The 14,306-nt window shown below is 37.6% G+C and overlaps 1 protein-coding gene across 1 annotated transcript in view; it reads left to right on the plus strand.

Moving 5' to 3' along the window:
* Positions 1–695: 695 nt before the first annotated feature.
* Positions 696–14,306, plus strand: part of LOC135199740 (putative carboxypeptidase suro-1) — a 22,293-nt gene continuing 8,682 nt past the window's right edge. The window contains exons 1-3 of the mRNA XM_064227897.1: positions 696–713; positions 870–960; positions 3,111–3,231. Of these exons, the coding sequence (XP_064083967.1) occupies positions 696–713; positions 870–960; positions 3,111–3,231 (230 nt within the window). The remainder of the gene's footprint in view (positions 714–869; positions 961–3,110; positions 3,232–14,306) is intronic.

Raw genomic sequence — 14,306 nt, forward strand, 5'->3', positions numbered from 1 at the left:
AGAGAGAGAGAGAGAGAGAGAGAGAATCGTTAATGACTTTGATGACTATGGTATCATAGTTTATCTGTAAAATTCAAATATATACACCTATTTTTGACCCTGTATTTTACCATGACCTCTATAGGCGCTCTACTAGCCTGTTTAAGTAGCACTGAAAAAGCGCCGCTATTCGCAAAATAGAGAAGAATCCTCTACAAGTGTAACGCTGCTGAAGTAGCCATTACTTTTAATAAAGTATGCTTGAGAGAGGGTCTGCTTCCTAAGTATATTATTATTATTATTATTATATTATTATTATTATTATTTGTTGTTGTTGTTGTTGTTGTTGTCCTGGTCTTTTTTCTGTTCCAGAAATTATGAAGTAGAGATCGGAATTTCTTTGACTGCTGAAGACTAGTATTGTATTTTGACTATGAAAGATGCATTGCACTTGAGGCTTAATCAAGGGTTTAGCCTCAGTTCCGTATCCACTCGTACATTCAATATCGAAATGAATAAATCAGAAACAAGTACACATTTCATGTGTAGTAACAATTGTTCCTTTCATCTGGTTGTGGTTCTGTTTGCAGGTATGCACGCTCGTGAATGGGTTAGCCCATCTGCTGCTCTGTATGTATAGACGCACTTCTCGCCAATAGCAGGGTTACGGAGACTACTGAAACGGCAGATCATGCATTGCTCAATCCCAAGCGGGTATGTCTACACTTGACCAGGTCAGTTGATCGGATATTTTACCTATACCAATTCTGTTGCCATTTTTCGTATCTGATAGCCAACATCACCTGGTAAAAAATATCCAACCTTTTGATGTTATTGTTACAGGGGCTTGTGAATACTCAGTAGTTTTGAATACTTCTCATCTTTTACAGAATCGTTTGTGGCGCAAGAACAGGGCTCATTCTACCTCCTCCATTTGCATCGGCTTTGACCTCAACAGAAAGTTTGGATATCAGTGGGGAGGTAAAAGTTTCAGTCATCATCAGTGCTACTTGTAATGTTTGATATATATTTTGATTCGAGTTGCTTGTGAAAGCACAACAAAATTAAAGAGATGTGCTTGTTGAAATAATAAAACTGAGGTTAGTGAAAGAGAATAGCGGAATCATGTTGCACGACAAACATGAAGGGTGCCAGAGTATACAAGAAGGGAATAACTCGAGTCAAAGGAGAAAGACGAAAGGTGATGAAATTCTAGGGACGACTTCCTCGAGCATTTACTTTACTAAGAAATCTTGCTGAGAGAAAGGTTGTTGATGAGAAAAGGGAATTTACCACGAGAATAGCAGTTTGTATCACTAGAGTGAGTCGTTTAAAGAATCTAATACAATCTTTTGCAGATAGAAAAGAGGCAGATCTAAATGCTGAGTAGTCGTGGAAGAGTTTATATGAATTTGAAGATTCTTATAAGTGTGACAGTTGATGATGCAGGCAAGGCAGTGGAAAGGAGAGAATGTACCTACAGGCACCCAGAGTCATGGGATTGCAATTAAGATGCTGCATTGTGGTGATTACAGAGTAGTTGTATATGGCTTACTAGGGTTTAAAGAAACAATCCAGATGGAAAAGGATCCAAAACTTAATGGAAAATGATGTATTATAATTTTTTTGTTCCTTATTTAAGGGCAAATAGGATCGAGATAATTATGAATTCTAGGGACCGAAAATGATGCCGGAATGTGTCTGGCAGGTTTTGAATTGATTAAACAAGGTAGAAGGTTTATCATAAAGATTGCAAGAAACAGTTTTATGTGAAGTTTAGAATGACAGGGAACTCATGGACTCAGGTTACTGAGAATTTTTCGAACAGAAGGTATTTTGCTGAAGGGATTAGAAATATTCAAGATAAAGCTAAGCTTTGTTTTAGAATATACAAAACTGGCACCCACAGGGACTCCCTTTTTGTTCTAACGTTTTTATAAATTTAAAATAGGAATAGCAACACAAAATTTCAATGTTTTAATAAAGTTTAATAGCAGTAGGTTTGCTATTGTTATATTATATTTCTAAATCAGAGAGAATATATCTATTATGTAAGGCCACGGTGCATCTAATTGTATCATCATGTGTTTGACTATAGTTGGTTTACTTAAGGTAGATTCTTGGATGCTTACGAGACGTTTATTTTGGCGGCCGCTGATTGGCTGGTACCGGGAGGTAAGCAGCTCAGCCAGTCAGCGGGCGCCAAACAAACGTCTCGTAGGCGTAAGGCTCACCCAAGAATCTAACCTTAAGTGAACCAGCTATAGGTAAGAGCACTAGCACCAAAAGAAAGGAGCATAAAATGAACAGGAATTTTAGGATTAATGTTACATAACTGAGTCGATTCTAGTTTTCACTGATATTGTTACCCAGTTATTATAATCAGCGTTTTATTTCTTTTATTTCGAGTTTTATTTAGAGTTTGTTTAGAGTTAAGTTAAGCTCAGTGCTCATGGTCTGTTAATTTAGTGTGGGCAGCTTTACTTGAGCTCCGTTTAAATAATAATCTAATTTTTAGGACTTTTGATGGAAAGTTAGTTCCTTTTTAGTATACATGGAGGGAAGACATGAAGAAGGTATACCAACGTAATATGACTTGTGTGTCTACATTCACACACACACTACACACACACACACACATATATATATATATATATATATATATATATATATATATATATATATATATATATATATGGCAGAGCTCTGATGCAGGGGGCCACTCATTCAGCCGATCAAGTCCTCAGAGACTTAATTTTGGGCCTAAGTGTCTCTTTCATGACACAACCTGCCGACGCTCGTGTCTGTCTCTAGTGGAACCAGACTTTTATTCAAAGGTTAAAATAACTACAAGACTCAACTCTTTCGTCACGTGAACTCCACAATAAAGCATGATTGATCGTTAAAACGGATCCATTGAATTTCACGCATTTGTAGCCATACTTGAGTCATATTGAGTGGAACCTTCTTCATTTAATTTTCCCTTCAGTAATTCCTAACTTCATGTATATTTGGTGACCATGCTTATCTCTTAATACATCAGTTACATTCGCTGCAAAGCCCTTCGTGAGAAAGAAATGCTGGTTATAAAAAGAAAGGTTTAATGCAACTAATTTCTCTTCCTTTTCAAGGACTCGGGACAAGTAGTGACCCTTGCTCCGATATTTACAAGGGAGCGTCAGCCTTTAGCGAACCAGAAAGCAGGACTCTCAGAGATGCTATGTTGCCCCTGACTGGCAAAGTTGAGGTGTTGTATGTGGTTTGATTTTCGTCAGTTTCGTCTCGTTAAGGCATTTATCATTATCAGAAATATCCTTCAGTTCTAATTTACCTTTACATATGGGTAACAATGCGTACGGAATTCATAAATGTCAGACCTCTAATAACAGCTAAGATTTTGAACTCGGTGGTTTGGGCTCAAGTGGTTCGATTTACAAGAAGCAGAGCCTGAGTTATTGCCAAATAGTTTAACGGGCCATACTTCTTTTTTCATGAATTACTACTGTACTTCGTTTCTTTTAAAAAATGATACTACATCTTTCGAATTAATATTAGTATGGTAATTACCACTCGATCTAGGACCAATACATCACATCTTAAGCTCATTATAGGACTAACCCACCGGATTTCCTAATTAAACGAGAAGGAAAAATTTGGAGCGAGGTAGAGTTAAGAGAAGTTTTATGAAGGTCATCAGAATCTCGTATTACAGCAACATCAGTAACTACCGAAATATATGTCTATATGAAAAATGAAATTCATTTACTACAGTAGTAACTGTTTTCATTGACAGCATAATCCATGACATAAGATCATTCATCATGATAATAATCAAATAAAGAGCACATTTCAAAACATGATTAATGCAATCTATAGACTGATATCTACACATCTGCAATGATAACTTGACAAAATAGTTATCTAAAAGTAAAATCGCTTTAATGAAAGAAGTATGAAGCTAATCTGACTAAATATATTATTCATATCTATTGAATTATGAACTGAGTGATAATCCTGGGCGCATTTTCGTTTTTAGGCCTACGTCACTTTCCACTCATATGGGCAATATATCCTCTATCCCTGGGGCCACTCTACCAAAGTTACCCACCCACTTAATACAACCATGGTAAGGGTTTTATTATTATTATTTTTTTTTTATTCTCTACGTATACCGATTGATGTATGATTGTGTTCATATGAGTGACGCAGAAAGAAAAGAAACGGGAAACAAAAATACTTCAACATGAGCTCATTAACGATATACATGAACACATGTAAGTGTTGTGCTTTGACTAGCTTTCCCGATATACAGGATTCACAGTCGTGAATAGCAGTTGGTATGCGAGGCGCATAATCGGCCTCTCTCTCCCTCTATCCCTCTCTCCCTCTCTCTCTCTCTCTCCCTCTCTCTCTTTCTGCATTGGCCGGCTAGCATAGGACTCGAGTTGACTTCTCACTTCCATTCATGGTTGGTTTGATTGAGGGTTTAATGTAAAACACATTGAAGTACAAAAGTTACTTATAGTCTCTTAACTATTACAAGTCGAGACTCATCTTAGAGATTGGAGCTCTTTGAAGGATTCTTCAGTAGATGAGAGCTAGGAGGAGAATGTAACAGAGTTCTCAATTTGATCTTAGGAAAAAGTGAGAGTGTACAAACTAACATACATACATGACTTTTGGGGTCATGAGAAAGAATAATAGATTCAAGGCTTGATCTAGATTCGCACGGGAGTTCGGTCGACCCACGGAACTGATGAGACGTTTGCGGACTAGATAATTTTGGGAGTTTTTTCCTCACTGACCTATCAGACAAGAGTATGAATGGACCAAAAATTTTTTTTTTTTTTTTTATACGGAAATGAGATGCATTTCCATTTTGCATGTAATACTATTACATGTGTACTAGTATATCTGGACTTTAGACCGGAATGTTTGATTGAGAGCACCTTTTTCCTTACATTTCCTTGGATGTTGATTACACGAGGGAACTTGCCAACCAAATGCTGATCTAAGTACTGTTACATCCTAAGAGATGTGCTAAACTTGAATGTTTTTAAGCAGGTCAAAAATGTTAAACTGTCATAATTTATGGTCATTTTATTTCTGCCTCTGTTAGATGAAAAATGAGATAAGAAGCCATCATTACTCTACATGGAACAACCAGGCCATCAATAATTCACAATGGTTCAGGTACTACTATGCCATAAGTTAGCGCTCGTGTTTTCCTTTTATGTTTTCCTTTTATGTTTATCATGATCAACTTCATTCATTACGGGAACTTTTCCATATTGTTAACTCTCCTTATGTTTCTCCCTGACCCAAGTGTAGAATATCTTTTACAGCAACTTATCAAACATTATTGCTGATGGCAAGCGCAGAGTATTTGGCTACCTGCAGAGTCAGTGTGACTTGATCAGACATACATAGTACTCCTGTCAGTGATTTGCTATTACAGGATCTCTAAATCCCATCATCTTTAGGAAATGGCAGGAACTGACGAAAGATGAATATGACACTAAAAAGACGAAGCACATTATATCAACTGATTATATTGTTTTTTTTGTTTTTGTTTTTTTTTATTCCAAAAGAGCCACATTGAAGAAAGATTGTCCCATTTTTGAGTGTGACCCGAGGGCATTTTAAGAATAACCCACCCAAGCCCAGACCTTGAATGCAGAGAATGAATGAATGCAGGACAACAGTTATGATTAGAGATATCTGTCGTGACTGTCTGACTGTCACCCAGCAGCAGTGTACTATATATAGTATATCAGGTGTCGGAAACAAATCCTTGCAACAAATTTTGTCAGATTCCACTCCCGTTTCAGAGTTAAATCTTTGAGTTAAATCTTCAAGTTTCTTTATTAGGAATGGGATATAATGGTTACAAACAAAGCCCTTAGGCCAAATTCAGGAGAGTTAAAAGAGTTTTTACACTTTCTTGTAATATTAATAATGATAATTATTATTATAATAGTTTTAGCACACAATGAGATTGTCCTTATACAGTATACGTTTTTGCAGTTTCCTTTTTCATAAAACATTTCTGCTGTGCAAACGAAAACAATGAAAGATAATTATTTTTTTCTTTGTATTGATTAAATGAATACTGTGTAATGATAGCTATATGAAATAATAGTAGATAGGGTAGCATAAAAGCAGAGAGCGGGAGAGAATAATCAAAGTACAGTGAAAATAACGAGAAAGAGAAAGAAAAGAGAGAAAATTGAGTTTCGTGTGTGAGCCAGAATTTTATCAACAAAACCTTAGTCACAGGAAGTTGAACCATAACACCATCACAATTTAAATCTTAAGACCGTCATAAAATCTTTAACCTGTGACCTCGCACCAGACTTACTCAGCATCTATAAAGAATGCAGCTCCGCCTCCCGAAGGAGGTATTAACATGTTGAATTATTGACTCCTCCTGGATGGGACAAGATAAGGAAACACCACTCCACGAATCAAGAATCCAGTTGGGCTGAGAACCAAGATTTACACCGCCTAAGGAGGTGGTGCTGAATTCGAACCGAGGGTGGCTCAAGTTGAGATTGACAGAAGAAGCCAGAGAGGACTGGCAGCCGTCGTTGAGTACAGAAGCAGAAATATTGCCAGAGTCCAACCATAGATTTATAAGTTTTGTAGTTGTATGTGTAACTCTAATTCTTTGCATAGTAAAGAAAGAAACTCTGCCGTTCGTCTCATTCAAACTTCTCCTGAGAGACTACGCCTTAACCTAGTAAGAGTACTAATCCAGAACTAGCCTTAAGAAGAAGCATAAAGTTAAAACCCAGACTGCAGAACGCATTATCAAGAAGAAGAAGCAGGTAAGCGATCATAGAACTCAAACACTCTACCTTACATAAACGCACCACATGAAAATTGGTGCACGGTGGTATACTGACTGATGAATCAGTCATATTCCATCTCTCATCTATTTATTCTGTCTTCATCCTTACCATGAATTGGAGTCTCTGGTGTTTGCGTCTCTCCTGTCTTCTCTGAGGTTGTTACAGACGATATTAATTTCATTTGTTTTGAAATCTGCTGGTTGGTTTACTCTAATTGATCAAGCCGGATTTTTGAAAAAACTCCTCGCCTAGCGAGTTTTGATTCCCACTTGTGACAGTTATAAGCGCTTCTTATAGGATGGTTTCGAGAGTCCATATACCTCATTTGAACTTTTTCAAAGCATCTGAAAAGATGCCTTGAAAATGTTAACACAACTGGCAGTTTCATGAAGTTGCTTTCTGTAATCCGCTAGTTTCTTACCTAATGGCTATCTCGATAGCGCCCGGTTTCTCCTGACAGAAATCCTCAGGAATAGATCCTCTTCTTTACCGTTTCTTCCTTTCCTCCAGTCGTTTTCCTTCCTCTTCTTGTCCCGTTCATTTCTATTTAAACGTTTTATTCTTGGTAAACGCTTGTACTTGTCTTCTCGATCTTGTTTTTACCTTTACTGAATCCTGATGTGGGCGTGTAGTAGAGGTTGAGGCGAACGTCTAACCTTTTTTATTTCTTTTTAGCAACACAAGACTTATCTTAATTTTCCCGACAGTTGAAGCTTAACCTGCAATGATTATGGATATCGTGTTTGTAATGGGATCATAACATCTGTAGACTTTATTGGAAATAAAACATGTTTCTCTCTCTATATGTTGCAAGCATTTTTTATAAGCATCTTATCCAAATGGGCAAGACATGTGTACTTAAAGCATTATCCAACACCCAAGGATGAAACTTTGTTAGTTTACTTTTGGATTGAGTCTCGTCATTTAAATTAGCGACTGAATAGTACTTCTGGTCTGGCATTCATCGCCTGCTTTCAAAGGCAACATCTCCAGATTAAAAAAACAAACAAAATCAAGCTATTATTTGCCAGTTACGGTTCCTATATATCATGGCTTTCATAGATAATATAACATAGTTTATTGACATCACTGAAGATTAAAGTTTAAGCATATATTTTCATTAATCAGTTTTCTTTTTTGTTTTCTAAGCTTTTAGTAATCTAAAAGTGTTGTTAGGATTTGTCCTATATGGTTTGTAATTTTTTGGGTTTTTTGGAAGGGAAATCCAAAATTTTCTTATTTAAATTGTGGCTGATAAACAAACTTCCAACCCTCAGAATACTGCTGTGTACAGTGTTGGCAACGCTGCTCGACTTCTTTGAAAGTAACTGAATTTTTTTGTTTTTGTTTAGCAATTTGTTACCTTAATAAATGCAAAATAAGAATCATTTTGTTGTTTGGTTTCGATATTTGCCAGTATTGTTACTGTATAATCTATACCCAAGTTATAATTGTATTCGAAAGTCATGGCTGCTACAGCGGCGTTGAGTTAGCAGTGAATGTTTTTCTATTTTTCTGATCATTTCCTTTTCTGTCAAACAAAGATTCATTGTGAGTTGTCCATTCCAATGAGCTATTGTAATTTTTCTTTAATATGAAATTCCGACACCTTTGGAAGAGTTCTTCATTCAATTGGCAGAATAAATAGAATCATTATTGGACATTCACGTTTCCTTCCTTTATAGCAGCACTCCATCACTCAGAACATAATGCAAGGTAGCAGTACGCAAATAAGGGTTTGTGGGTTATATTGATGCACCAGTGATGAACTACATGTAAGGTGGTGGTGGTCTGATATCAGCTTGTCATCGATTGGTCTTCATCTGCTTGATGGTGATTGGCTGAAAGCTTCCCTCCATGAACCATCTGGTTGAACTATCGGTGAAGAAATAGCCCCATCAATCCCGCAACCAAAGAAACAACTCCCTGATCATTTTCCACTATCGAGCTTATACAGTATGAGTACTGAACAACAGGAGAGAAGGCACACCACTGGCACTGTTAAATGACCAACTACGCCTTGCAACTGTGACTAAACCATCTGAATTTTAATTCACTGAAATTCACGAAGACTTCAAGACTCATAGCGGGAGAAGGCTTGCCCTCCACAGTCATGGTACCTTAAGGAAAAGAAACCGCCTTACAGATTTCGGTGTACTGAATGCTGATGCTCCCATGGCCACATTACAGCACCCAGGTAATTCACGATGGCAGAAGGTCACAAGGTCATAAAACATTAAACAAATATGGAACGCATATATATTTTTCAAAATATAATAATTCAAACAAAATTTCAATATCTAATTTTCCAACTTGGTGCACTGGAACTACTCTTCTAAATTATGTATTATTCATGGCATAAATTCTGATTTTTCTGTGGTGGGTAGCTAATTATACTGGAAATTTATGTGAAGTAGAAATGGACATAGAATGTTCTCACTGTATGGAGTGAACATTATGACAAAACGAATGGAGCAGAGAAACTCGGTGAAAATGGATAAGTCCCCAATTTTACTTTTAACTAATAATGACACATCTCCTAGAAATAATTCAAACATCTGCAATGCCTGTGATGTAGTATTATGTCTGTAATGAAAACAAAGAGGCTACCATCATATAGAGAGTTGTCATACACGCATTATAAGATGCTTATTTGCAACAAATAGCAGTGAATACAGAGGATGTAGACGCCCGCCCCCCAACCTACATAGTAAAACTTCTAGTTCAGTAACTAATAAATGCCTGGGAGACCTGGTCAATCTTCCCAGTACCTTCCTAACTTTGTGTCCATGTGGGTGGGGGGGGAGAGTTATTTCAAGGTGTCTCTCCATTTCGTCAGTAGAAGGGTGTTTGGGTCTGTGAGACCCCCCACCTTCGCCTGCAATGTGGTGTTACCTTTGTGTGAATATGTATCAATGTTGTGTATATGAGTATTTCTGGATGATCATCATCTTTATTGCAATTCTTGGGATTCTAACTAATCTATTTACATCTAGGTCTACAATCATATCACTGGAAATTATTGCAATTTCAGAGAAAAATGATAGAGAGAGAGAGAGAGAGAGAGAGATGAGATGGGAGGGGGGAGAGAGAGAGAGAGAGAGAGAGAGAGATCGGTTGATGCTTTTATCGCTCATGGGGAAGCTCAGACAGAGACAGAAGGGGTCATTTACATTTACATATCGATTGTTTTCATTGTGACTTGTGCCCTACTTGGCTTTTTCCCTTTTTCAAGGGAAATATGAAGAAATAGAAAAATGCAAAAATAAAAACATTTATCACACAAACTGGTTTAAAAACCTCAATGCATCTTGAAGGCTTTCTTTATTCAGCCAACATCCCCCCACAGAGAGTTACAGCAGTCAACAGAGGAGCAGGATACATAAACTGGGAACTTCAAAAGTACAGACATGCAACACAAACAACAGAGAGAGAAAACAAACATATTCGCTAACGATAAACACAATGCAGCTAAACACTCAAACAGGTCATGATGACAAATGCCAGTTTATATTCCCCACAAACTCTGCTTTCTGATGAGGATGCAGGATCTATCCGGCACCCCATCCTCACCGCGCCTGGCAAGTCCTATCCAAGACCGAGGTTTAGGACCTCTTGAAAAACATTATTTTTTTTTGGTTTATGATACCTTGAAAACAGTTCCTATTTTTTTTTTATTATCACTATTTTTTTACAAACCACCTGGGGTTCAATGGCCGCTGTATAGAAAAGCCACTCAATTAATGGAAAAAGAATTCAGACAGAAACATAAATCAATAAGAGACAGAAACCACATCATAAAAGAGAATCTCCTTCAACCCGGAATGGACGGTTCTTGACTTCCTAGAATATGCGAGCGTTTTCAAATATTAATAATAATAATAATAATGTCAAGAAATTCACAATTCCGTGAAAACAAATTGTTTAAAAAATATCCACAATTATATATAAAAATATATTTCTATGTAAATATATAAAACAAAGACTTTCGAACACCTGAACGGTGTTCCTCATCAGTTTTAACGTCACACTGATGAGGAACACGTTCAGGTGTTCGAAAGTCTTGTTTTATATTTTTACATAGAAATATATTTTTGTATATAATTGTGGATATGTTTTAAACAATAATAATAATAATAATAATAATAATAATAATAATAATAATAATAACAATAATAATAATAATAATAATAATAATAATAATAATAATAATAATAATAATAATAATAATAATAATAATAATTAGGAAGGAGGCCTTCTCTGAGGGCAGTAGCATTGAATACAATAGCTGTTTCAACGGCATTTAATTTATATAGAATCTTTTCAGTTTTTCTCGTCAGCATGTAGCTGGTGTATTAAGTTTCCTAAGGACATGTAAAGATTTTCATTTGTCTTAGGTTTATTCCTCTAACGTGTCGACAGCGCACAGGCAGTCATCTATGAGAGTTTACAGTAAAGTGAATTAAGATACGTTTTACAAGTATTTATAGCATGCAAGGTCGTGTACAATAGGTGGGCGGGTCGGTGAGCAGGGATTTTAATTGGTCGTTGGATGGTAACAAAATCTCTCCCTGAGGCGTTCAGACCTACGTGGTCTGGATGGAGTTATTAGCGTCGGTTGGGTGTTGGTTGGGGTACCCACCTCTTGAGCGGCAGGCTGTGCAGTTGATATATCTTCCGCTTGTTCTGTCCCGCTTTCTCTCTCTGCTTCTTCGTCTCTTTCTCTCTCTTACTCTCTCTCTTTTTCTTTCTGCAAGTCTCTCTCTCTCTCTCTCTCTCTTTCTCGTTCGCTCCTTCTCACTCTCTCTCTTTCTCTCTCTGCCTATTCCTCTCTATCTCTCTTTCTCTTTCTCTCTCTGTTTGTTCCTCTCTCTCTCTTTCTCTTTCTCTTTCGCTTTCTCTCTCTGTCTCTCTCTCTGTCTCTCCCCCCTCGATCTCTCCTCTCTCTCTCGTGGCGGTATACGGAGTCGGTTGGTTTCTTGTGCTATTTCTTCTTATGATGGTGGGAAGAAATTCCATTTCTTTTACCGTGTTTATAGTCGGTTTTTTCTCTAATATGTGTAATGCTTCAAGATAACGTAGGCGTTTCCGGTCCAGTGCATGGTCAATAATTTCTGTGTTCGTTATAAGCTCAGCTCTTTCTGGTCTCCTGTTATGTTTTTCCCTGTAGTGAATGAAAATGGCCCCTTCTTGAAAGTGGCAGGAGAGATGCTTGGAGAGTCTGGTGGTGGTCATCCCGATATAAGAATGGTGGAATCCATCCACCGAGCATGTGAATTCGTAGATGACACTCCTTCTCTTCAAAGACGTTTCTGGGGGCGCCGAGTTGTTTCTAAGAAGCAGCTGGCTGGTTTTCATGTTTTTGTAATAAATTATGAGGCTAATTTTATCACTTTCTGTGGTGGGGGAGACATTCTCACTGATTATTTTTTCATTTTGATAGCCTTTTCGTTCTTCCAAATTATTTGTGGTGCATATAATTTTTATAAAATATTTTTATAGCTCCACTTTGGTCGTTAGTTTCGGTCGTTCTTTCCTGGTGCCATTTATTTATGGAGTCCCTCATTTGGCGTTCGACCATGCGATTTGAAAAGTGATTGTTGATGAGGACTTGTGTAGACCTTTCGATCTCCCTGGTGGTTTCTCTCCATGTGGAACAGTGTGTAATGGGTCCAGCGAGTGCCCAGACAGGTATTATTATTACTATTATTATTATTATTATTATTCAGGAGAAGATGGGACAAAGGGAAGTTAAAACAGAAGTGGTCAGCATAGCTGCTGTAGGCAGACAACAAAAGACTTGATATTGAGTAATAAGTCTGATCCTGACGATGAGGGATCTTCTACCTATAACAGTGACGCCAGAGTTCAAATATCTCTCAAAAGTTCCTCTGGAAATTTGTCTCAGCAGATCAATGGATTAGCGAAGGAAATGTTGGAAGTAAAACTAAATGACATCAGAAACATGAATTCAACCACATTTAAATGACCTTAACAGAGTTTCTCTTAAAAAAAAGAGAGTAAAATAGAATTAATCGTCCATCGTTCATTTGTCCCAAGAACTTCTGGCGACAAATCTCCTCAGAGCTGCAGAGATTTACAGATATTTTCCTGCGAATTCAGGATTTTCTTAAGGAGAATAATATAGAGTTGTGAACTGTATGTTTTGTGGGTTAGAACAGTTCTGTAAAAACACCCGACATGACTGATTAGATTAACACGATTCCATACAGGCGTGGAAATGGCGTCCATATTTTTTTTTTAGAAGAATAGAGGTGATTCAGAACCTTAAATTCTCTCTCTCTCTCTCATTTCTTACATATTTAGCTGACTCCCTTCATGAAGGCAAAATTAAGATTTATGAGGACTTTCAAAGATCACAAACCTCCGAGGAGCCGAATGAAGAGGCCGACGGGAGGTCTTCCACCATCGAGTAGTGTCTGAATAATGTATCGATGGGTGAGGAGAGGAGCTGTCTTGCTTTCCTCGGGAGCCTTCCTTCCCTTGCTCCGGGGAATGGCCTCATATTATTAGAAAATAAAAATACACAGACATATATACTACATATATTTACAAATATTATTTCTGGTGAAATTTCATTGTGGTAAGGTAAAACAGAGAGAGAGAGAGAGAGAGAGAGAGAGAGAGAGAGAGAGAGAGAAGGTCAGGGGATCGCGGGAATGTAAACATTTCCGAGCAAGCCAGTGACTCCTCTCTCGTGACTGAAATTTTGACGAATAATTAATCTGTTATTTTAAAAGTTGCTCGCAAGGAAATTCCCCCAACGGAGGAGGAGGAGGAGGAGGAGACAGAGCAATGATTTCTCGCGCAAGAATTGAGCCTGAAATTCAACTCCAGCAATTTCTCTCGAAACGAGAGTAACACAGATCTGATGCGCATTCACTCTGCATTCTTGACAACAGTCATCCTATCCGTAGAATTTCAGAGGAAAGGAAGAGACTGATGCCTCAATATATTATTTATATAAAAAGAAATATCTCTTTGTACCTACAAATCCAAACTTTGTCAGACGTGAGGTTTGATGAATCCGGTTTGACTTAAACCAGTGAGGTTTAACGGTTGTTTTTTTTACCTCGTTAAGGTCGGGGTTTACATCTAAATAAATGACGACAGCAGTTGACTGAGGTTGGTTTAAGAGAGACGAAAGAAGATGATAACCGAGACCTTCAGTAGTACTAGATGTACTATGTCGGGGTGAACAAGAATGTAGTCTTATGTATAGTACTTGCATCAGTATACATAAGAGAGAGAGAGAGAGAGAGAGAGAGAAACATAATCAGCTATAGCAGATTCACTTCACCCGTGCATCTCGTGCCTAGCGTCGTTCCTTACGACCCTCCTGATTGGCTGTTGATAAGCCAATCACAAGGCTGGAAACTCTCCTCAGTCTCTCTCGAGAGAGAGTTCAGTTCCGTAGGCAACATCCATTTTCCAACATCTTTCAAACATTAT

The sequence above is a fragment of the Macrobrachium nipponense genome, chromosome 26, assembly GCF_015104395.2.
Source record: "Macrobrachium nipponense isolate FS-2020 chromosome 26, ASM1510439v2, whole genome shotgun sequence".
Lineage (NCBI taxonomy): Eukaryota > Metazoa > Arthropoda > Malacostraca > Decapoda > Palaemonidae > Macrobrachium > Macrobrachium nipponense.